General features: G+C 41.1%; 1 protein-coding gene across 2 annotated transcripts in view; it reads right to left on the bottom strand.

Moving 5' to 3' along the window:
- TNFRSF21 (TNF receptor superfamily member 21) overlaps positions 1-25571 on the bottom strand; it is a 146962-nt gene that overhangs the window by 56213 nt on the left and 65178 nt on the right. For both annotated transcript variants that reach the window (XM_029596053.1, XM_029596052.1), the window contains exon 4: positions 2500-2765. In XM_029596053.1, coding sequence (XP_029451913.1) covers positions 2500-2765 — 266 coding nt within the window. The remainder of the gene's footprint in view (positions 1-2499; positions 2766-25571) is intronic.

Below are 25571 nucleotides of genomic sequence, written 5' to 3'. Positions count from 1 at the left end.
AAGGATTGTAGATATTTAAGCAATTCTTACGATGTGTTGGCAGAGCCACAAACTTTAATGCAAGTCAATGGTCCCCCGACACGGACTGTTTCATAGAAACTATGTCACGTGGGGGGGGGGGGGGGGGGGGGACGGGACACACACACCTTGCATCCAAACTCCAATTGTCTTATACAAATCAAAAGTTAGTGATCTAAATCATCGGAACAGATGGTTGATGCATTAACGTTCTACATTTTCCTGTTTCTTAAGTTGGCAAAGTTTTTTAAAATTCTCTTTTTAAAACCACAGGTCTGCAATAATCTATCGTTGATCCCACTGTACTTTCTCCAGGCCAATGGGAAACTTTCAGATGGTAGAAGAGAGCAGACAAGGTCTCCAGACACTGCAACACCACAAATATTAACTATCACTTTCCACCATTTTTTTTTCTTTGCTAATGCCTTAACAGCCCAGTCCTTTCCAACTGTCACGTGGACGCCTCTCTGAGAAATCAAAAACCTAAGATTCCACTATACCTTTTGCAACAGGAAGGAATGAGGTACAGGGCTGAAGTATCAGGAAGGCCATATTACAGCATAATTTCTATCTTCTGAATCCCCTCCCTGGCAGATCATCCCAATGTAATCCTTAGTGACCCTGGAGACTACATAGTCTTTTGTCAACTTTATCACGATCCTTGGCAGTCACTGAGTGCACGTATTGAGCAATGTACTCAGACTCTTTCTCAAAAGCCATGTGCTGCAAGCATCAGGGACAGAGATCTAAAATTACACCCAAACCAGACATCTTATATAGAGGCAGACTGCTTACCACAGGGTCTTTTCACTAATCTGAAATTTGGCATTATTTTAAAGTACTTCTTTGGTTTCTTAATATGCAGTAAATGAAAACCACAACAGTTGCCTGAAATCAACTTTTAGCTCTCTGTTCAGTAAAGCAACTTTGGGAACAAGATGTATTTGCCAGTAAAAGGAAGAAGATGCTTTTAACCAATGAAAAACCAAAACATCTTCCTAATTACTTCATCTTTATCAGTCCGACCATGTAAGCTGCCCTGTACTATCATTATATGTAAAATATTTAAGGAACACACTGCCTCATGGCATGGCTATTGACAAGGTGATTTATTTAAAAAAAGTGTTCTATGAGGGAGTGAAACTTTATAATCTGGCCAAAGTAGATATGGAAATGTAAAAACATTTGCCCTGAGAAATACTGTTTGCTTACTATAACCTAACAGGTTTTCAATCAGAAAAAAAATAACACTTAAATAGGAACATGTGGACTGAATTCAGCTGCAGTCTGTGACCCTAGGTTGCTAGAATACTGAGAAATTTTAATTGTTTCATTGAAATATTTTAAAATTTGGTTCATGTTACACAGTAATGACAAAATCTCAACCGCACAAAAAGTTGGATTTCCCCGATGTTCTATTCAGGATTTTAAAACGTATCATCTCGGTCAAGAGGGGACATCGAAAGTGTGATTATTCTATACTTTGTTGTTTTGTTTTACTGTTATTACCATTATATTTTCACTCTCCTTTTATTTTAGCACCACCATACCTCACTATTTTGGCAACGCATGTACCAAACTGTTGCGTCACCAGGGTTTCCCTCAATGTGATCTGCTGCACATGGGATCAGGAACTGGAATTGGCTAGAACAATGCTCTGTCATTGGATTGAGATGAATATAATGCCATCTTTATTCCGCCTTACAACCAGCCTCCACTAGATAGCTGCGTAATTGTCTTTTAACATGAACTGGCAGTGAAAACGTACACTAAGTGCTTTACGGGAAAAAGGCTGGGGGAATCTGATCCTCTGTTTAGATCAGGGCAGGAGCAGTTGGATGGGGCACGGAACAGAATGCAAGAGAAAAAGTATTTCATTATTCAGAGCAAAAGGAAACAAGAGACTGTGCAACAGGCTCACGTGGGATAAGCAAGGATACGCAGAAAGGGCTGCGAGGAAAACATGACATTTGTATCCGCTCTAAAATTGTTTCAGGCTGTGCTTCCCTTCTACTTAAAGTTAATTATTACTCAAATGAAAAAAAAATAAAATAAAATGTACTGTGCTTCTGGAAATGTATTAAAAAAAAAAAAAAAGTACAAACTTGCTGATGCAATAATTGAATGTGCCTGGCAATCTCTCCTAATCACTATATATAAATTAGTTACCAAGTACATGGGGTACCTTAGAAATGGTGCTACATTTTTAAATTCCATTTGCGTGTGGTGTTGCCAAGTCCGTTTTTAGGCAAGCCTCATTGGTTATGAAAGTACCTATTAGCTTTGGTCATCTGTCTGACCATCCACAGTCACCTTCCTGCCACGTGCTGTTTTAACAAAATTTGGCCCAGTACAGGCAGAAAGTTACACTTGCTCCTGGGGTTTATGCATGTAAAACATTTTAAAGACTACCCCTTAAATTGTAAATGGCATATATCTTTTCTACACTAAGATAGAGCAGGTAAGAAACAGTTACAATACCTGGACTGTATCTTCCATCAGACCTCTGATCTTCTCCACCACGTCATTGCGTCTGTGCTGGCGCAAAGCACTGATGAGAAGAGCAAGACTGGCTTCCGGGCCTCGGATGGTCCACTGCTGCAGGGCTGCATAGGCCCGCTCATGGTCTGCTGAATAGCCGATGGAGAAGGCAGCCACCTCCCGCTCGCTCGGATTGCAGAGCAGCTGGTAGATATCCTGCCACTGGCTTCCAACTTGGGCCGCAACCAGTTTCAGGATGTCGATACCTGTAAAAACGAGAAGGAGCGCAGAATGAGCACCGCAGAACTTTTATGTGCACTTTTATCTGCTTGCAACATGCTTAAATACCTCCTGGTTTAAGATTTCATCCTCAAGCCTGCACAAAGAGATAAAGACTTGAGAAAGCTGCAGCTGCACAATTGTTAATTGATTTTCACAAAAGCACCCTATCACGATTCATCATAATCGCAGTTCCATGATAGACTCTGTGGCAAGAGTTAGAAAATTCTGCAAAAACGTTTGACATTGAGGAAATGTTCTGGCACATCTACATATTACATAGGGTACATTTTGTTTTACTTTAAAAAAAAAAAAATAAATAAAACTGTTTTCTGACCTTACGTGTGGATAATTTATTTTGTCCTTTGAGAATTTTTGGGTGGGAGGAAATGGATCTTAGTGATTTGATCAGAAAAGAGAGAAGGATCGATCAGAATAGTTGAGGAGAAAGGAGTAGGGTGGCCAATTACCCAGTTCTGGACCAGACAGACTGGTTTTTAAACTCATTGTACAGTGTCTGTTTACAAAAGGTAACCAGACACTAATGTCTGGTCTGCTATAGGGACTGTGGCTAACCCTGCATTCAGAAGGAGAGAGGATAAGAACATAGGAACATGCTATACTGGGTCAGACCAAGAGTCCATCAAGCCCAGCATCCTGTTTCAAACAGTGGCCAATCCAGGCCATAAGAACCTGACAAGTACCCCCAAAAACTAAGTCTATTCCATGTTAGCCACTGCTATTACTAGCAACGGTAATTTCTAAGTCAACTTAATTAATAGCAGGTAATGGACTTCTCCTCCAAGAACTTATCCAATCCTTTTTTTAAACACAGCTACACTAACTGCACTAACCACATCCTCTGGCAACAAATTCCAGAGTTTAATTGTGCACTGAGTGAAAAAGAACTTTCACCGATTAGTTTTAAATGTGCCCCATGCTAACTTCATGGAGTGCCCCCTAGTCTTCCTATTATCCGAAAGCGTAAATAACCGATTCACATCTACCCATTCTAGACCTCTCATGATTTTAAACACCTCTATCATATCCCCCCTCAGCCATCTCTTCTCCAAGCTGAAAAGTCCTAACCTCTTTAGTCTTTCCTCATAGGGGAGCTGTTCCATCCCCTTTATCATTTTTGGTTGCCCTTCTCTGTACCTTCTCCATCGCAACTATATCTTTGAGATGCGGCGACCAGAATTGCACACAGTATTCAAGGTGCGGTCTCACCATGGAGTGATACAGAGGCATTATTGACAGAGGATGATCGGCAAACTCCAACCGGCCCCATAAAAGTGGCCAAAGGAGGAAGACCCCTGTCACTCAAGAATTCCTGCCAATCATTTCATTCCCCTTGTGTAAGGGGCAGATGCGTCAGCCAATCAGCCATGGTGCCATGCAGCCAATGGCAGGAGATGCAGACCAGGAGTTCATGTATCTGACCGTCGGTGAGATTAATGGAGCTGGGATCTCATGGAGGATCACTTGCTAGCAGGGTGTAAAGATGCAGGGTGAATCAATGCTGTGGCAGACTTGTACTCAGTCTCTGACTTGTCACTGGGTGAAAGTGAATTTTGTATGGAGAGGCCAAGTCTAAAGGAGAGACAGCGCAAGCATGTGCCTGTCTGTATAAGAGCGAGAGAGAGAAAGGGGAGAGAGAGAGAGAAAGTGTGTATGTAAGTGCATGAATAGCAGGAAGTGGAGAGTACTTAAAATGAATCCAGGTATAAAGGCATTGGGAGCAAATTATGCAAATGAGGGGTACTTTCTCTCCCTCAAGGGTCCAGTCCAGGTCTGTGGAAAATTTGGCCACCCTAGAAAGGAAGGACATTCAGCTTAAGGAGAATGTTTGACAGGGACCAAGAAAGATCGATGGGAGATGGAGGAGAGGGTCCTCCTGTGCTTGGTTTGCCTGCCTGCCCGTCCATGTCTGGTTCATGCCATTTGCCTGCCTGCCCGTCCACGTCTGGTTCATGCCATTCCATGAGGACTGGAAAAACCACAGGCCCTATTCATAAAGCAGAGCTCCATCCATATGTCTGTCCTTGGATAAATGAAAGGAAAAACTGCATAGATTATGTGCACTTACATTTTTTTTTTTTTAAATCAAAACCATTAATGTTCTCCAGTGTTGTATATTTCAGTACCAATGACACAACAGTGGTTATATTTTTGCAAAGGCTCAACCTGCTTATTTCTACTATTCTGAACTACCTGTCACCACGGAAAGGGTGGTGGATGCCTGGAATGCCCTTCCGGAGGAAGTGGTGAAGTCAAACTGTTAAGGACTTCAAAGGGGCATGGGATAAACACTGTGGATCCATCAAGTCTAGTGGGCGTAAATAAAGAGGAGGCAACAAAACACTGCACGGAGCAGCAGTAGCCACAGAGGCATTCACTGAGTGGGATGCCAGTGGCCAGTAGTTGGTGTTCCACCTTCAGGCAGCAAAACACTGCACGGAGCGGCAGTAGCCACAGAGGCATTCACGGATCGGGATGCCAGTGGTTGGTGTTCCGCCTTCACGGAGGGCTGCCATCTCCAAAAAACAAAACAAAACAAGAAACAAACAAACAAAGCAGGGGTGGGTAAGAGAATGGGACAGGGGTGTGGCCTGCTTGTTGCGGCGGTTGCTACCCCTGATTGAGCTGGATGTTCACTGGGATGCGGATACGGCGCTGCTCTCTGCATGGTGGAGGGGTGGAAGGGAGTTGGAGCCTGAGGGTGCTGGAAGCCAATAGTGATGGGTGGGAGGGAGAAAAAGGGTGGGGAAAAAAATGGATAAACTGCATGGCTTGCTGGGCAGACTGGATGGGCCGTTTGGTCTTCTTCTGCCGTCATTTCTATGTTTCTAAGTACCTAGAGGTGCTGATCTTGACCATGTAAGCATCATGTCCATACATGTAACAGGCAAGCAAGAACTGCATGAATACCAGAATAACATGGAGAGAGATCTTTTGATAACAGAGTGGCCAGAACATGTACACACTCTTTATCTAATGCATACATAATTAAAATACCCTAGGACAAAACGTTCATCCAGCAGTCAGTGACTTCAGTCCATTGATTAATGTCATAGCAAGCTGTTCCACAGACCCTCTCTCAATTCTATTTTCTACATGGTTATAAATGTTTCTCAAAAAATGAAAGCAAGTCCTGAAATCACCCAATAAAAAAACAAACAGAGGCCTAAGTACTAAAGTCCAATTTGTTTTGCAGAAGGGGACAGACACGTGTTAAAAGGCCAAAAAGCTGGCTTCTGCCCCTTTGTGAAACTAATTGCAAGATGGCCTCCCTTGCACATGTGCAAGCTTTCGCACGCAAAATGTGTACTAGAGCTCTGAGAGAATGAGCTGCTGCGATGCACTCTTGTACCAAGCAGCAAATTACCCTCAGAATTCTGAGAAAACCAGCAGGCAAGGATGTCCTTGCAGGCTGGTGTTTGCAAAGCTGTTTTGTGCAGAAGATTTTTTTTTTTTTTTTACCACAGCCAATTTGCATGCATAACAAAAAAAAAAAAAAAAAACCCACCCTCACATGAACAATGCTGCTAACCCACAGGAAGTTCTGTGGGTTAATGCATCAGCCCCATAGTTACAACACTCCTGTAAACAGGAGACAGCAAGAGCTAGCAGTCCATTCCTCACATCAAATAAGGCAGTTATTTTGAAAAGCTTTCAAGAAAAGAATACGCTTATGGGAAGGAAGGAACCAAAGGATGCCGTCAAGTTTGCTGCTAATGTACAAAAATTTTAGGATGAAATTAGAGAACATGGAACTCCTTTTCATGTTATTTTAATGTGTAAAACCATTACGAGTTTAATAAGCCAGATGGTAAATAGGCTTGTCCACTGAACTAAGCATTTCCTACTTTATGCTAAATTTCTAGTTGATTCCTTCCTATCTTAAAATTTCCCCTTTGGGAAAAAACCCCCCCCAAAAAAGCCAAAAAAAACCAACCCAACTCACCACTTCCTTTTCCCTGCAGCTGTTCTCTCTTTTCTGGCTGGGTCATCTGTTACCAAGTCTCTGGTCACTGCAGTTAGTTTTTAGCATATAAGACTCTAAGCTTCCATTATTCTTAGTCCAGTACATCAGAACTGAAGAGATACTATACTTTTGTCAGTTTTTAAGGATGATTACCCACAATGGTAATGCCCAAATATATAACCGTTAATCATATTGCTGCCTCGAGGGCAATAATTATGTAGAATACCTCATTAGCAGCCAGCTGTCAGTTAAAAAAAATGTAACCCAAATTAAAATTTTTAAACACTCCTTCACCAAAGTCAACAAGATTAGTCATAACACTTGAATAGGCTTTCTCCATCTCAGGACCTATCCTCTGAAATTCAATACCCCCAACCTAAGAATTCTCTCAAATTCGAAAGAATTCAAAAAAGCTTTAAAGCTTTTTTGAATTCTTTCGAATTACTATCTAATCAGGCATTTCCATAACTTTGCAATAGCAACTAACCTCTTTTCATATTGTGGTAAATCCTCACGATATTTTAATGTTTTATCTATGACATCTTTTTGTGTATCTTATTTTATTAGATTGTTTTATTTATGTTTAAATATTATGAACGTTCTGTTGTAAACCGGCCTGAACCTTGATGGGTGTGGGATATAAATTCTTTTAAATAAAAATAAGTTGAGTTGGCAACCCTGCTCAAAATTTCCAGATAAAAGATGAGCCCTAACATCCACTATAGTTACAAATCTGACACCATTTAAATGTTCCACTTGTTATGGTTAATTTCTGCTAAAAAGGTTGCTATGTGTTATTTTTGGCCCTGGTTTAGTTTTATTTTTGATGAAGTCAATATTTAAAAACTCAGAAAATGGATAGTTATCAGGGATATTCAGCGGGATAAATGTCACGCTGAATGCCCTTGAATAAAAGTGATCTGGCTAGGACGGTAACTTTTAAACAGGCGCACATGTGTGTGTATTTGCTGGCTCACTATCATGGGCGCAGCTATTTTATAACATACGCGCGTATATGCGTGCACGTTATAAAATAGGCTGATCGCGTACATGGGAGTGCAATTTTAAAGTGGGCATGCACCTATGTGCATGAATGCAGCTTCTATTGCATAAGTGGGGAGATTGAAAAAGCCATGAGTGTTGACACAACTGACCATTTTCCCAGATCATTCCCAGTTCGCCCAGATAAAGAATAGGACTTTCTAAATCCACCCCCTCCCCCCTTGTTAAATAGCCTCCCTTCTCCAGTTAGCCATGTCCCTTAAAAACCCACTGAATTTTTTTGGTCTTATCACTTAGACACCACCCATAGCAGAAGTAAAGTTACACTGCAGGGGATCCCGGCACATGCTTGTGTGCGTAAATATTTACACGCAAATTTGTATTTGAAATACAGGAACAACCCATGACCCACCCAGACTATGCCCACACCCTGCCCCTTTTTTGGAATTTCTTTTTTTTTTTATTTGTGTGCGTAGCGCGACAAATGCGCGCAGGCAGGCGCCTTTAAAAATCCACTCAGCGCACACTGGCACAATGTATTCGCGTATCGCCTGGTTTTAGCACACGTCAGGCTTTTAAAAAATTCACCTTTAAACATAGCTGGAGAACTTTAAAACCTAACCAGCTATATCTGAATATCACCTGTTAGGTTTCAAAATTTTCCAGGTATGTGGACCTAGATAACTTCACCTTAACTAGCTATATTTAAAAGAATACAGTCTGTTACATGGTGACCATCTACAAAAAATAAAATGTTAAAAACCAGCAAAGCAGGCCTGCCAGCCCAACCCTAGTCCAAGTGAGAAAAAGAGTAGGGCCTGCTAACCCAATTACCCCTCCCTCAGCACTTCCCCAAAGATTTTTCCCTCAAAATGAAAGGCCTCTGGGCCTATCACAACCATCCCTCCCCCACAGCAAGGACTGGCAAAAAAAAACAAACCAAAAAAACCAAAACCTTTCCTCTGACCACTCACAATCCTCCAAACACTCCTGTACCACCAGGACTGCAGCATAAGTACACCACTATCCTGATAAGAGTATTACTTTGTCAAAGCAATGCAGGAAGCCAACAGCAACACCAGCAGCGAACATTTCCAGTATTGCTGTCAAAGCAACACTGGAAGCTGCTAGGAATGCACTACAAGAATACTGCAATCCCAGTGGCACAGAGGGTTTTGGCGGGTGGGGAATGGATTGCTTTGGCTTTTTGTTTTGGTTTTTTTTAAACTTAGATGTTGCCACTTAACCAGCTATTTTCTTTTGAATATAGTTAGTTAAGGATAAAATTATCTGGATAACTAACCCTCTACTTGGCCAGACTCACAGTTAGCCAAACAATTGTTAGCTACTGTACATCTATCTGTTCAAAAACAAAGGCAATTTATCAAATGTATATTAAACATTCCGTTAACGCCGAATATCGGAGCTAGTGGGATAAATCTGGCTACCTCAGCTCCACCCTGAAATTCTTCCCATCTACCTGTATAAATTTTATATGGATAACAGGCACCACTATGGAAACCAACATTTATCCAGATAAGTTATCTAGATAAATGTCTTCGAATATCATTCATTTTGTGTTTAGATACTTATTTTTCTGGTGCATTTTAAATTTTGTATTGTTTTAATGATACACCAGTTGTGTTACATTATTGTTACCCACTGGAAGTGCACTGTATGATTCAGCTGATTAATAAAAATCATAAATTTATGTTAAACTGCAAATTCTACTCACTAATGTTTTCACAAGAAAAAAAGTATGATTTTTCTAAACCTGGCACTGACTTTCTCCTTACCCTGATAGTTGAATGAAAGAAATTAAAATGCTCAGCTTACTTTAAAAAAGTTATTTTAGCACCCATACATAGCAGCAGCGAAACAGTTTTTTTTCATACCACATTTTTTTTTAGTGGAGGATAACAGTGTAATTTGAAAGCTTTAAGTCTTGGAGTCCTAGAGAAATTTAATTCTGTACAGGCAGAGATAAAAGGTAAAAAAAAAAATACATAGCATTCAAGTACTGCATTAGTGTTCTTATTGCTAATTTAATTACATTTAAAGTCATTAACTTATTTCAAATTGAAAAAGATTTCAGATATTCTGAACAAATTCAGATAGCAGAGTTGCTTACTTGTAGAACATGGCAAGGACATTCAACTTCAAAGCTTTTAGAAATACCTACTATTGGTAAGCAACTCTTTCTCTAAGAACAAGCAAGATGACATTCCTCACATGTGGGGAACAACAAGTTAGACTGCCCAAATTAAAAAGGGAAAAATGACCAAGGAATTGTGACAATGGGCCATTTTATAATTTTATTTCCCCAGATTTTTTTTTTAACCTGTAGGGCAGCCTGGACCCAATACAATGGACCTTAGGAGGGACGGAGTTGGGGTCTACACCTCAAAGTGACTCTGCAGGACAGACTAGCAAAATCTACTTTGTGTTGGAGTCCCTGTTCAAGCAATAGTACAATGTGAAAATATGGAGCAAACTCCATGTTGCAGCCTTACAGATCTCTTCCATGGGGGCCGATCTCAAATTGGCTACCAACACCGCAATGGCTCTGACACTATGCCTTGATATTGCCCACCATTTTCAGATGTGCCAAGCCAAGTAGAAATAGGGATGCTGGCAATGGCAATGCCAGGTTTGTTGGTGACAAACAAGTGTGCTGTGGATCTTTAAGGGCTTCAGTCCACTCCAGATGGAAGACCAAAGCTCTCTTAAAATCCAGACTGGCCTGCAACATCCATTCACCTTTGTGGATGTCTGGACTGAACAAATATTGGAAGGACATTTGACTAGTTTAATAAGGCAGTCTCATACTACCTAAGAACATGCCATACTGGGTCAGATCAAGAGTCCATCAAGCCCAGCATCTTGTCTCCAACAGTGGCCAATCCAGCCCATAAGAACCTGACAAGATCCCAAAAACTAAACTATCCCATGTTACTGTTGCTAGTAATAGCAGTGGTTATTTTCTAAGTCAACTTAATTAATAGCAGGTAATTGACTTCTCCTCCAAGTACTTATCCAAACCTTTTTTTGAACCCAGCTATACTAACTGCCCTAACCATATCCCCTGGCAACAAATTCCAGAGTTTAATTGTGCGTTGAGTGAAAAAGAACTTTCTCCATTTAGTTTTAAATGTGCCACATGCTAACTTCATGGAGTGCCCCCTAGTCCTATTATCCGAAAGAATAAATAACTGATTCACAGTAACCCGTTCTAGACCTCTCATGATTTTAAACACCTCTATCATATCCCCCCTTAGCCATTTCTTCTCCAAGCTGAAAAGTCTTTACCTCTTCAGCCATTCCTCATAGGGAAGCTGTTCCATCCCCTTTATCATTTTGGTCGCCCTTCTCTGTACCTTCTCCATCGCAACTATATCTTTTTTGAGACACGGGACCAGAATTGTACACAGTATTCAAGGTACGGTCTCACCATGGAGCGATACAGAGGCATTATGGCCAAGGCAGGAACTTATGACATGAGCGAGAACCAGTCCGTATTGTTGAAAAACTTAATATAAAAGAGGGATAAGTCACAACAGCCTGGAACTCATTGACTGAGTGCTATAGTGATTGCCACCAAAAATACAAACTTCCAGGTCAGGCACTACAGCTCACAGGAGTCCAGATGCACATAATCAGAACTTGCTGGTACCAAAGAAGTGAATGCACTTCTTTCAGCTGGGAGGAGATAGACAAAAATCTCTCCCCCTATTCCTGGTGCTTGATATTGAGAGACAGCGATGCCTCCCTGATGCACCGCCAGCAGCCAGTGTAGCACCTGGGTCCATCAAGGTCAATGTCGCTGATGCTGACTGGCTGGGCTTAAGTTTCCCAAAAAGTCTCTCTATGAGCTTCCACCAGGAACAATGTCCTCCAGGAGTCATAGTCAAACACAGGAGCAAACCAAGATATTGTGCGCTTTGTCTGGGACCAACTACATCTATGATTTATCAAAGCCACTCGCCACCTTCTCTACCTGAGGCATTGGATGAAAAACAAGTGAGGCAAAATGAAATGACACAATGGAGGGCCAAAATCTGACCAATATCGCGCCTCTGGGTACCAGAACAGATACATTACGAGGCTGGAGAAAGACAGCTCCTGTGGCTCCAAAGAAGTTTTCCACTGCAGCAGATGAAACAGAGCTGAACTGTGACATACAGACTCCGCGGTGAAGATGAGACTGAGGAATCCTGCATGGGATGCGAGAAAGTGATCAGGACTGTACACGTCTAGTGCGCCATGCTCAAAGCTTCAAGAAGCTTTGAAGTTAAGCTTTCGTGCCAGGCTCCCACTGATGTCATCCTCATGTGAGGATTGTCATCCTGCCTGTCCCCCGAGAACCAAAGCTCAACTATTTGAGCATACAAGCTCTGCGTTTTGTCTAAGTTGATAAAATGCATACCAACTAGTAGTTTTCCTTTGCAGTTTCTCACAAGACAAGGTACAACAGGCTTGATGCACGTTTGAGTCTATAAGCAATAAATCAAGTGCAATGAACTTCTGAAATCGATGTTGCATGAAGACATCAAACATATGTTTCTCTTTAGCAGTTGCTAAGTGCTGTAAATTGTAGTTTACAGCCCACAGCTTAGTATATTTTGTGGTTACAGTAAAAATACACAAGGGCAAACCCAAGACAAAAGGCACTTGGTAATATAAAATATACATTGGTTTCTGCATTATATTAACGTATGCAAATGCATGAAATGTTTATGAATGGCAGTGACTGCAGAATTCAGACAGGCAAATGTTGAGACAATGTGAATTTATATTGCATGGCAGGACTAATCTATCAATACATTTTTGAATTCATAATTGATTTTGAGAGACTGATTTGTATTTAGTAGGATCTAGGAAGGTCCATATTCAGTCACTGGCCCACTAACTTTAGGACTACTTCAGCTGACAAAGTTAGCCCAATATGTTAGCTGGATAATGCAGAAAATTGGCATTATCTGGTTCACTTAGTCGGATAAGACTTCTCCACCCCGGGACACTCCTGGACTGCCCCTGACATAGCAAGCTAAGTTTTTAGCTGGCTGAAAATGTATTTGGCTATGTTAGGAGCAGTCAGATAAGCAGGACTTTCAAAAGCCTGGCATTTGTCCAGCTAAATGTCAAACTTACCCAGACCTCTAAATATGGACGGCTAGAATATTTTTCCTTGGAACATATACACAAGTTAACAACAACCTGAAGTTGATAATTACTATCCGGAAAAACACCAGAAATACAGAAGTAAGAGTATTATCATTCCTTTTGTTACATCGGTTTAAAAGGTTAGAGCCATGGGCATATACATCTATAAATCTGCTTTGCATAATGTGAAACTTAAGGAGAGGGTCAGTGTAAATTAATAAACAAACCCATGAACACACACATATATATATATATATGTATATGTATATATACTAGACTAAAGCTCAAATGTTCTCTTCTTGCAGCTTTCTGACCACCTTTGTGGTCAACTCAATGAGCAGGTGCTCAGAGAGCAGCTCCCATGGTGGGAAGGTCTGAGAGGGAACACAGGAGCATCCAGAAATAGGGAATCCCAAAAGAGGAAGAATGTAAAGTTATTTCATTATTTAGTTTTACAATAAATGTCCCATTCAATACAAGGCACTTTACTATGGAGTGTAACGAGGGGCATACAACTCAAAATACTGCCACATCTTAAGTTAAAAAGTAATATGGTGGGGACCGGATGGCTTAAGAGAATAGACATAGGATTAAAGCAGGGCTTCCCAAACATTTAGCCAATGTGACCTCATTTTAGAATTTGAAAATTCATATAATCCCAGACAACAAAAATAAATTCACAGGGTGGTGGTCCCCTCACCTCCAACAATCACTCCACTAAGACTCCCTGCACTACACCTGATCCTCTGTCAACCTCCAAAACCCTTCAGAGGATCCCCTCTCACATCCCCAGCCTATCCCTTATCACCCTTTTTGTATCCTGCCAGCTCCTTCAGACTCCCTTATTCAGAAATGCATATAAACCTCACCTAAAAATACAAGACTGAAATGTAACATAAGAACATAAGAAATTGCCATGCCGGGTCTGACCAAGGGTCCATCAAGCTCAGCATCCTGTTTCCAACAGTGGCCAATCCAGGCCACAAGAACCTGGTAATTACCCAAACACCAAGAAGATCCCATGCTACTGATGCAATTAATAGTAGTTGCTATTCCTAAGTAAACTTGATTAATAGCAGTTAATGGACTTCTCCTCCAAGAACTTATCCAAACCTTTTTTCAACCCAGCTACACTAAATGGACTAACCACATCCTCTGGCAACAAATTCCAGAACGTAATTGTGTGTTGAGTGAAAAAGAATTTCTCCGATTAGTCTTAAATGTGCTACTTGCTAACTTCATGGAATGCCCCCTAGTCCTATTATCCGACAGTGTAAATAACCGATTCACATCTACTCGTTCAAGACCTCTTATGATCTTAAAGACCTCTATCATATCCCCTTCAGCCATCTCTTCTCCAAACTGAACAGCCCTAATCTCTTCAGCCTCTCCTCATAGGGGAGCTGTTCCATCCCCTTAATCATTTTGGTCCCCCTTCTCTATATCTTCTCCATTGCAACTATATCTTTTTTGAAATTCGCCGACCAGAATTGTACACAGTATTCAAGGTGCGGTCTCACCATGGAGCGATAGAGGCATTGACATTTTCCGTTTTATTATCCATTCCCTTCATAATAAATTCCTAACACTGTTTGCTTTTTTGACTGCTGCAGCACACTGAGCCGACGATTTTAAAGTATTAACCACTATGATGCCTAGATCTTTTTCCTGGGTGGTAGCTCCTAATATGGAACCTAACATCATGTAACTACAGCAAGGGTTAATTTTCTCTATATGCAACACCTTGCACTTGTCCACATTAAATTTCATCTGCCATTTGGATGCCCAATCTTCCAGTCATGCAAGGTCCTCCTGTAATTTATCACAATCCGCTTGTGATTTAACTATTCTGAATAATTTTTTTTATCGTCCGCAAAATTGATAACCTCACTTATAGTATACCTTTCCAGATTTTTTTTTATATTTACATATATATATATATACACATATATACATACATATACACATATAAATATACATATATATATACACACACACACACACACATATATATATACACCGTTCTTAAACTTTGTGGACAATTGCAGAATCTTATCTCTCTCTCTCTATATATATATAGAAAAGCACCGGTCCAAGTACAGATCCTTGAGGCACTCCACCGTTTATCCTTTTCCACTGAGAAAATTGACCATTTATTCCTATTTTGTTTCCTGTCTTTTAATCAGTTTGTAATCCACGAAAGGACATTGCCTCCTATCCCATGACTTTTTAGTTTTCTTAGAAGCCTCTCATGAGGGATTTTGTCAAACGCCTTCTGAAAAGCCAAATACACTACATCTACCGGTTCACCTTTATCCACATGTTTATTAACCCCTTCAAAAAAATGAAGCAGATTTGTTAGGCAAGACTTCTCTTGGGTAAATCCATGTTTACTGTGTTCCATTAAACCATGTCTTTCTATATGCCAAATTAGTATCATTGGTGGATTAGATTTCCTAGCTTGTGTCTACCATTGGCGAAACTACAGCTTGCCTTGATAATGCGAGCGAGCTGAAGAGCTAGAACTGTTGCCAATGACCACGCAGCAGCACCTGGAGGTGCTAGAGCATGCCTGAAAACACACACAGGAGAAACAAGATGATCTTGAAAATAGAAATAGGCACAACTTAAGAATTGTTGGCTTTCTGGAGAAGACAGAAGGAGCGGATGCAGTTAAGTTTATCAATTTGGCTCCCCACTTTTTTAAACTTGTCTTTTAAGAATGGTATAATAAAGCTGGATTGGGCCCACAGAGCCTTAGAGCCAGCACCTAAAGAAAATGAATGACAGAGGGCGCTTATTCTGTGGGAGTGTAACTTTGTGGACAATTGCAGAATCGTAGAAGCTAGCAGGCAGCAGAAAGACCTGCATTACATGGGGCATAGATTTTATATTTTTTAGGATTTCTCTGCTGAAGTCTCATACAGGAGATTGGAGTACTCAGAGGTGAAACTGAAGCCCTGCCAGGCTGCGTGTGGTTCATGCTGGTAAAGCTAATATATTTGGATCCGTGAAATAGGTGCAGGCCTTCTTGAAAAACCTGCGTGATGAGACCCCAGATGTCGTGCCCTGATCCTATATGACATTGGATATCCTACACTAAATTCTCTTTGGATGTATGTCTGTGGGTATAATCACTAAATGAAGATTATGTAGCCTGCTGTTAAGGGAACGGAGGGGGTTGCCAGTTCTGGTTTTTTTTCTCTTTATTGTGGAGCACAGGGGTTGGGGGGGGGAGATGGGATGTCTGTGGGAATGTTAGGAGGGGCAAGGCTGGAGGACTGGGGAGGGGCGAGGGAGGGAAGATATGGTTACTTGCACTGTTTGTTCTTTTCTGGTAACTGCTGCCCATATATTTACAGGGTGTGGCAACCTCTGGACTTGAGGGGGAGTTAAAGATAAAACATCAGGCACTCCACTGAGCATCGCAAACAAGGATGTTATGCAGTATATACACTTACTCTGCTGGGAGAATGCTGATATTCATTGAAGAAGCCTGATTGCAGAGTCTGAGGAATGGCAGCAGGAACAGCAGACAGTTGGGTGGACTGGCTTATTGGACTTCAGGTTGCTGGATCATCGAGAAGAGGAGGGTGGGAGGGTGTGGGTTTAAAACTGAAAGGAGTGAACAGGTCTCAGGGGTTCCCTGGCCTGTCTTGGCTTCTGGTTTGGTGGGGGGTTGGTCTCTGAGGCATTGTCATCTTTTGTTGGGTATGAAGGGGTTTATAAAAAGAGTGGAGAATTGGGAGTTCTGGTTCAGGGAAGTTGGGGAGTTTTTCTTGTTTAAAAGCCAGGTTTCAATGGAAGTCACACAGTGTAGATGGGCAGGCATGGTGTTCGAAGACGCTTCTCTATTTTCTTATCTTTTCACAGAGATGGGGATTTATATTGCGTTTAAAAGGGACTATGGTTAACCCACCGGTTAATATTATTTCTCTCATTGTGAGATTGCTTTCCCGGTTAAATGTCAAAGAATTCTAGGCCTTCTTAAAAAAAAAAAAAAATGGGTGGGGGGGGGGGGGGTGGCAGCACAGGTAGCCTTACTGCAGGAAACACATCTGACCGATAAGAAGCATGACAAATTGGTCCAGGATTGGGTTGGGTGGCTGCAGATTGCTTCAAATAATTGAAAAAGCAGGGGAGTATGCATACTAGTTCACAGATAAGATATACAAGGACCTGGAAGGAAGATTAGTTACGGTAGATTACTCACTACATGGTATGGGATTTTTGCGGGTGTGAGTGTATAGTCCCAATGTTAGGCATCAGATTTTTGGGTTGTTTTTTTTTTATGAGTAGGTCCATGAGACAGTAGAAGGTTTTTCAGATCGCCCCATGGTGGAGGGCAACTGGAATATTTGTTTAGATGGACATCTGGAGAGAACTTCAGGGAGCCAGTCGATGGGTCAGGTTGACCCACTTCAGTTTCTGATGAATCGGTTTGGGGTTGGTAGAAGGATTCTGAGCTCCCCAAACATCTCTTTTCCCCAAGTCATAAAACATAATTGTACTGACCTTTTTTGTGCATTCAGGATCCTTATTGCTGACGATGGGAATGGCAAATATATTGCCCAGCTTTATTTCAGACCATAACCCTATTTTGTTACCATTGCACACAAGGATATACTCTGGTTTGGGTCATTGTTTGTGTCTTAACACTGCTCTCCTGCAACACAAGTCATTTTGCGATATGATTCATGTGGCGACTAGAGAATTTTTTTGAGCTACATGATACTGTTGATTATTCCTGAGTTCTCCTGTGGAATACTTTGAAATCTGTATTGAGGGGTAGAATTATCTGTTTTGCCTCATCATAAGTGGGAGAAGAGGAAATGGAAGCAATCTTTAGAAAAACGGATTGAGCAGCTGGAACGTGCTCATAAGCGTACTGGGTTGTACCGGATTTATACAGTCCTAGAAAAATGTTGTGCGGATGTTAAAGGTTTACAAACAGAAGATGTGGAGCGGTTACTGCGGTATACATGGCAAAGGGTATATGAACATGGCAACAAAGCTGGGGCCATGCTGGCTCATTTGTTAAGGAATAAAGCTCAGAGGTCCTTAATTACAAGCATTAGGAAAGCAGATGGGTCTATCACAAACTCTCCCACAGAGATGGACGATAGGTTTAAATCCTTTTTTGCTCAGTTGTACGAAGCAGATGATCAGGTGGGAAAGGAAGAAATTCAATGCTATTTAAATTAAGATCCAGCTGCCCAAGTTGTTGGATAGGCAAAGAGACAGGCTAGTAGTGCTGCTGCTAACATTAGAAATTCAAATTGCAATGATGAGGTTACCAGGGAGGAAGAGTCCTGGCCCAGATGGATACCCAATAGAATTCTATAAATCTTTTTTGCAGGAAGTGGTAGGCCCACTAATACATTTTTGACCATATTCAACTTTTATCAGAGCAGATGGCTAATCTCACAGATGCGACCATTGTATTAATATCAAGCCAGGGCATGATGGGGCGGATGCAGAAGCTTACAGACCTGTTTCCCGTTTGAATGTTGATATCATGATTCTTGCTAAGGTATTGCAGTTGAAGCTGGAGACTTGCATGGTGAACCTCATAGGGATGGATCAGACTGGATTAATTAAGGGGAGATCAGGCATTACAACACTTCGTTTTTTTGATATCTCCTTGGCACAAAAGGAAGAGATCCCTGGGTTGGTGGTGAGATTAGATACAGAGAAAACTTTCAGCAGGCTAAGGTGGCTTTTCCAGTTTGCGATGCTAGGGAAGATAGATCTTCCCGAAGTTTTGTCAGTAGGTTAAAGCTTTAAGCGCGAAGCCATGGGCTAGAATACTGATTAATAGGCTTTTGCCTGACTTCTTTCCTATTCAGAAGGGTACCCGGCAGGGGTACCCCACTGTCTCCCCTGCTCTTTGACCTGGCCATTGAAGTGCTTGCTAATCAGATATGCTCCGATGTGTCTTTGCATAGGTTTTGGGCTGGGGGCAAGAAGCACATCTTCTCCTTGTATGCCAATAATGTGCTTTTTCTTTCTAACCCTAGTCTGGGTCAAGGTTGCTGCAGGTATTAGTTGCCTTTGGAAAGGTTGTTGGTTACTGGGTTAATTATCACAAGTCAGAAATATTACCAATTGGTACCTGTGCCCCAAGGGATATCCCTGTGTGCCTGGACTCTTTTCGGAGGGCACAACAGTACATAAAGTAACTGGGTATATCCATTTCCTGTAATATGGGTGATTTGTATAAATTAAATTATGCCCCATGTTCACTAAAATTCAAAGTGGTCTTAGAGACTGGCAAGGGCACTCTTTGGCAGGAAGAGTGAATGTTATCAAGATGAATGTACTCTCTCGACTGCTCTGTTTCAACATGTACCCTGTTTTCTACCTAATAGTTTCTTTTCTATGGTGAATGGAATAATTTCACGCTTTCTTTGCGAGGGTAAACCTCCATGGGTGAAGTTGTCAACATTGTGAAGGCCTAAGGATTATGGGGGCATGGCATTTCCAAATTTACAGGTTCGCTAGGTTGATGGGTTATCTACCTGGTTACACAAAGACCGAACTGTTCTCTGGTACTCACTGGAGACACTGATCTGATGTCATTTATTTATCAATCTCTGTCTCTGGGAGGCAAAAGGATGTGTCAGAAGTGTCCTCCTTGCTTGTACAACAAAGGTATGGGAGTCCATACATAAAGGGCTAGGACTTTGGTGCTGCACATTTACTTATTGAAGCAAGCAACCATTAGCTGCTGACCCAGTGACTACAGAGAATTGGCACACCAATCCTCCAGCACGTTGAATGTTTTGTACCAGGTGAAATATATAAGCTACAGTCTACAATTAAATATTCAGAACGCACCATGGTGGCAGCCTCTGCTTTAGTGAAAACACAATCCAATCTACTGCGATTGTACTCCAACCGTGTAACCTAATTTCACTATTTAAAATTCCACAAAAAGAACATGTATTTCATTCTTAAACCAGTCTGGATTTATCATCCGACCTACTTTCCAGTAACCACAAAGTACAGACAGTTTTGGGGTATTTTTATATGGTCAATCAAATGCTAGGCTCTGTTACACAACAGGCAGTGCCTGTGAATATTTGTGCACTGCTCTTCTACAGACATCCTTACCCAGCATACATGTGTACAGACCACATCAGACTGCAAGATCACCTTTTATATAAAGGTGCTACAGATGGGAATCTACGGCAGTAAGATGGGTATTTAGCCTTTTGTGGGATCAGTGCAATGCAAAAAGATGTACATGCAATGCTGGATCAGAGTTCTTACTCCATCACTTGGCCCTCATTCTCACGCATATGGCATAGAACAAGAGAGAGTGGAATGGGGCAGCACAGTCTTTTTGCTGTACAGACTAAAGACATGGAGGATAGCAGAAAGAGTGCTTCCAGCCAAGGTCTCTGGTTCCCTTGAAATCTGAAGGGGCAGAATTTGCTCAGTGGTGCAGATCTTGTACTGTCTCATAATCCCTCCTTTTTATAAAACATTGATACACTGGAAGAAATTGAGGGCTACCCTTAAGTTGGAACATATGATAATCTCTGAAGTCCATGATATTTCAATTCTTACGCAAAACGTTGGAACTGATGAAGGTGCTTTTAGTACCAAAGGAATCCAATGCTCCCTAAGCAAAGGTATATTTGAAAATGCCAAATGAAGGGAACCTTTAACTCAAGGTCAAATCTCTAGCAGAGAAGAAAGGGTTCTGGACTAACATGAAGCTTTAGATTCTTGGGAGGAAAAGGGATTTGGGGAATAGCCACACTGCTAGTAACCGTCCCTAATGAGCCTGAAATCAGCTGGTTCAAGGGACGGGCCCAGAGATTCTTTGTGGAAGGAACCTGCTTTTGTGGATCATACAGAGTATATATGATACCCCCCCATCTTTTGTACCACTGAAGTTCTCTGTGTTTTATCTAATGGGGCTCAGTTTTCCTTAAGATTTGTGTAAATGTGGTACAAGATTCAAGGGAAAAAAAAAATTATGAATTCTTTAAGCAAGATCAAGTGTTGATTCTTCTAAAAGGACAGAAAGCCAAATGTAATTAGAAGTCCCTTAGCGTGCACTTGTGCATTTTTCTCCATAATGGTAACAGAGTTCAATATATCTGTGGGTTTGTTTGGGAGTCACCTGTTATTGTTAAATTTCTTTTTGTCTTTAGAGATATTTTTTATTCCCTTCTTTTGTGAAATATTTCCCCCTTTTACTACATACTATTTTGTTTTGTGTTTTAGAAATTCTCTTTTCTTCATTATTGTATTCCCCATATTCTTTCCAAGAATTTATATTGAAATATTTATTCAAAATGTAAATTTAAACAATTACAATACATTTTAGAAGGACAGTAAGGTTCTTCCCTGAGAGTTCAGTGAGAGCTATCTGCATTTCTAATCTGACAGGCACAAGGTATACATAGAACCAAGATATGCCATGTCTAGCTCATCGCACATAAATATGGATTTATCACTTGTTTTACACAGGAAAAATGCTCCATCTCTCATCAGACTTGTGCATTAGCCTATCTTTAGGCTATGGTGGAGAGTCATCAGTCTAATTTGACACTGATATGGCCACTAGACAATGATATCCCTATTAGATGTCTTCAGTTGTTGACATCTCCTGTATATTATCAAAAGTGAATTCAATTTTAGAACCTAATTGCAAAGGTTTGAAAAATTGATGTTCAGCATCTGTCTGTGCTGCAACTGGTTAACTACTGTATTTGAGTCTTAACTGTCATTTGCTTTTGGCATCATTCACATCAATTCACTTTTGATGAATCTTTCCCAGTGTGATTCAGTTTAGTAATAGCTCAAAATGAAACATAAGAACATAAGGAATTGCCATACTGGGTCAGACCAAGGGTCCATCAAGACCAGCATCCTGTTTCCAACAGTGGCCAATCCAGGCTACAAGTACCTGTCAAGTACCCAAACACTAAGTAGATCCCATGCTACTGATGCCATTAATAGCAGTAGCTATTCCCTAAGTCAACTTGATTAATAGCAGTTAATGGACTTCTCCTCCAAGGATTTATCCAAACCTATTTTAAACCCAGCTACACTAACCTTGCCTTCTATTCAATATATTGTCAACATATCCCACTCAGTCAACACATTGTGTTTAGTCAAGGTCTATCAGAGATGTTGCCTACTGTTTTAATACATGTAGCCAGCCTAATGAAAGTATTAGTCTTCTGCTCACAGCTTGGCTTTACACATCTTTCCATCATGTAGTATTTGCAGGGCTGGAAAAATATCATTCACCAATGTGCCCCAGTGCCCTAGCAAGTAAAATTTGATGCATGGTACCTAGTGCTGCTCCAGGCTCAAGAGAAGCAGTCTCCAGCAGCTCAGGATCCACAACCAAAATCTCCTAGAGGGTTCAGAGCATTCAGGTTACTGTCACATTATTTCAATAACATATTTTGACAACCGATTACCACTAGCAATTACAGCTAAAGCAACTAACCTGGTCACACCACCCTTGTATCATCCTAGAGCAGGGGGGTAGCCAACTCCAGTCCTCTAGAGCAATAAACAGGCCAGATTTTCAGGATATCCACAATGAATATGCATGAGAGATTTACATACAAAGGATGCAAATCTCATGCATATTCACTGTGGATATCCTGAAAATGTGGCCTGTTTGTGGCTCTGAAGACTGGAGTTGGCCACCCCTGTGCTAGAGGATAATTTATGGTTATACTTATTAAAACTATAGAAAATAAAGGAAAGTGAACATAAAAATCACAGCACCCAAATCAAGGCTTGTGGCCTGGTCCTGACTGCTGTTGGCATGCCAGAAACAATGAGCAGAGTCACTTGAATAAGCCAATGTCTTATTTCTCTCAGGTGCCTGTTCCTCCATGGCTCCACTTAACCTCTGAGGAATCAGCAAAAGGCAAAATGGTTCATTAGGCCACTGAACAGTGTGAGCCTACATATACACCACACAAACACACAGTCTTCCTACCATTACTTACTGTTCTGCTATAAAGCAAGCAGCAGATTACCACAATACTATCACCCGAGCATTCTCTCCCTCAATAGTAGACCCTTGGCTTACTTTCCCTCAGTCTGATTGGGATCCCTGCCTTTCCAGAACTTGCATGCGTGTGCTCTCTCTCTCTCGCGATCCCTAATTGGCTTCTTGAGGTTTAGCCTCTTGTTACTAGGCTTAGGTGTTCTAGCAAGGAATGAGATGCAATCTCCCTCATCACTACTCATGGAATAGAGTAATTTAAAGTCACAGTCATTCTTGCAGGGAAGGAGCCCACAACCTTGCTTAACATCTGTCAGACAGAGCAGCAGCAAATCTTCCAAAGCTGCCCAGGCTCCCTAATTAGAGAGCTAATTGTACCTTACCATAGTCAGTTATTAGAGAAAGCTATTAGAGGTCAGTACAGCTACAAGGACATAAGTAGTGGAAGCCTCCAAAGATTCAACAGGGCTGGGCCACCGTCAGTGACCAGGCTCAAATAGAGGCAGAGGTCAAAGCACAATGTCTGCCGCAGCAGCATCTTCAGCCTCTAATCGGAAATCCTTTCACCTGATCAGTATCATTGCCTTTCCGGGTTAAGAGTTTTCCCAGACTGCACAGTGGAAAATCTATCCTGAATTACCAGAAAGGTTGCAATCCAATTTAGTAGACTTGCACCCTGTTACAACAGCCAAGAGTGAGACTTCAAAAACATCACAAAGTAGTGTTTGTTACATACAATATTTGATAAGAGCTCAAGCTGGATCCACTTTCTGATAGCAGAGAGTTCCTCCTTACAGGTATTGGAGATTCTCCTACTAAAGTTTACCTATCATTAAAACTCATAAGCCCTCAAGGCTCCAAGAAATTAAGCCCAAAACCTTGATCGAGGACTCGTGTCCTTGAGGCTTAGAAATATTTTCTACAGACCATCACCAACCATCCTACGTTAACAAATGCTCCGAGGTTCCATGCGCGCTATGCCAGGAAAACCAAACTCATTTCACACAGGTCTTTCAACAGGCTTGTGCTTGGAATCCTATGGTGGTGTTTGCTTCATTATAATACGCTTGAAGCTCATTGTCCCTATTCTAACAGGCAGTCACTCTCTAACCTTACCAACATGTGGAACTCGGAGAAGCAAAAATCAGCATGCCGCACCCATGATGTTGGCGTGAGTTAAGGGCAAGAGGCCATAAAGGCTTGCACGGGTTTCCATCACTACATTTCCTCATTTGAAGGATTTAGAAAAACACACTACCATAAAGAGAAGAATGTGGACAAATTATGTCTGTTAAAACATTTAATAGCATGCAATAAATATATTTACATAAATTCATCAGGAAATACACTTAATGTGACACAGAACAAAAAAGTTACATAATTGGAAAAATCATGGTGATTTAACAGATTTGGCCCAGTTACCATAACGTACCGTTTTACTATGACAAATTATTCTGACATTTTCTGATGAATTCTTGCTCCCATTCTTTATGCACGCCATGCTGCTCGCTGATTACTGAATGCCAGAAAAAAGCTTTTTTCTATTGAGATGCTATTTCTTCACATTTCTTTTTTTTTTATGGGATCCATCTTACTGGTTTGTAGCAGAAACATTGGTCTCTCTGTTTCAATAAGTTTTATGTGACCACAGGAATCAATGGAGAGATCGATTAAATACAACAGAAATGGAAATATGTGCACTACTTAATTAAGAAGATGCTTTTCTATCTACATAGAAGCTACATTGCCATTCCCTCACTGTTATGAACCTTCACAAAACACTGCTAAACTGTACAGCACAAACTACACTTTTTGGGGGGTGAGCGGACATATATATGATATGATAGGCATTTCATTGATTAAGTGACCTAACTCTTGGCTCTCAAGTTCATTGCAAGCATGCTGAATGCATTGGAGAAACACAGGCAAGTCATGACATCCACATATGGACACAGGACGACGACATATTAACCATCCCCTTAGATCTGGAGCTCCTCAGAAGTAGTCTTTGGCTCCAGTACTTTTTTTGTTTTGTTTGTTTAATGTTTAAGCAAAACCACTAGGGAAAATAAAAGCTTTTATCCCGGAATTCCTAATTATATATGCTGATTACATACAGCTTTATTTCAGCACAGATTGCAATGCAGAATTTATGGTTACAAAGCTCAACAGTACCTTTAATTGCATCTCCCAGTGGATGAAAGAAACTGAAGCTTAGCACCTCCAAGATGGAAGTTCTATGGGTCAGGAAACCTTCACTGCTGAGGATATTTCCTTTGTTTTTTCGGGGGGGGGGGGGGGGGGGGGAGAGAGAATAACTGAACAAGCTTGGATCTTGGGAGTTTTAACTGACTCTAGCCTGCAGCTACAAGCCCTCATATGTACAATGCATATAGGAATCATTTTCACCACATCAGATATTTCTCAACTGTGCTAACTACTTAGCACACAATATTTGAAGACTGATATAAGCTTTGCTATTATCAAGAAGGTTGACTACGGCAATTCTCTTTACTCAGGTCTTTCAAAATACATAGGGCCAGACTTTAATACCTACGCGTGGGCATAGATTTGTATGTGCAACCCTGCGTGCACAAATCTACGCCTGATTTTATAACATGCGCGCGCATGTTATAAAATCCATGGTCG

Source organism: Rhinatrema bivittatum, chromosome 3 (genome assembly GCF_901001135.1).
Source record: "Rhinatrema bivittatum chromosome 3, aRhiBiv1.1, whole genome shotgun sequence".
NCBI lineage: Eukaryota > Metazoa > Chordata > Amphibia > Gymnophiona > Rhinatrematidae > Rhinatrema > Rhinatrema bivittatum.
The sequence above is the reverse complement of the archived record's forward strand: the minus strand, read 5'-3'. Positions and strand labels throughout refer to the sequence as shown.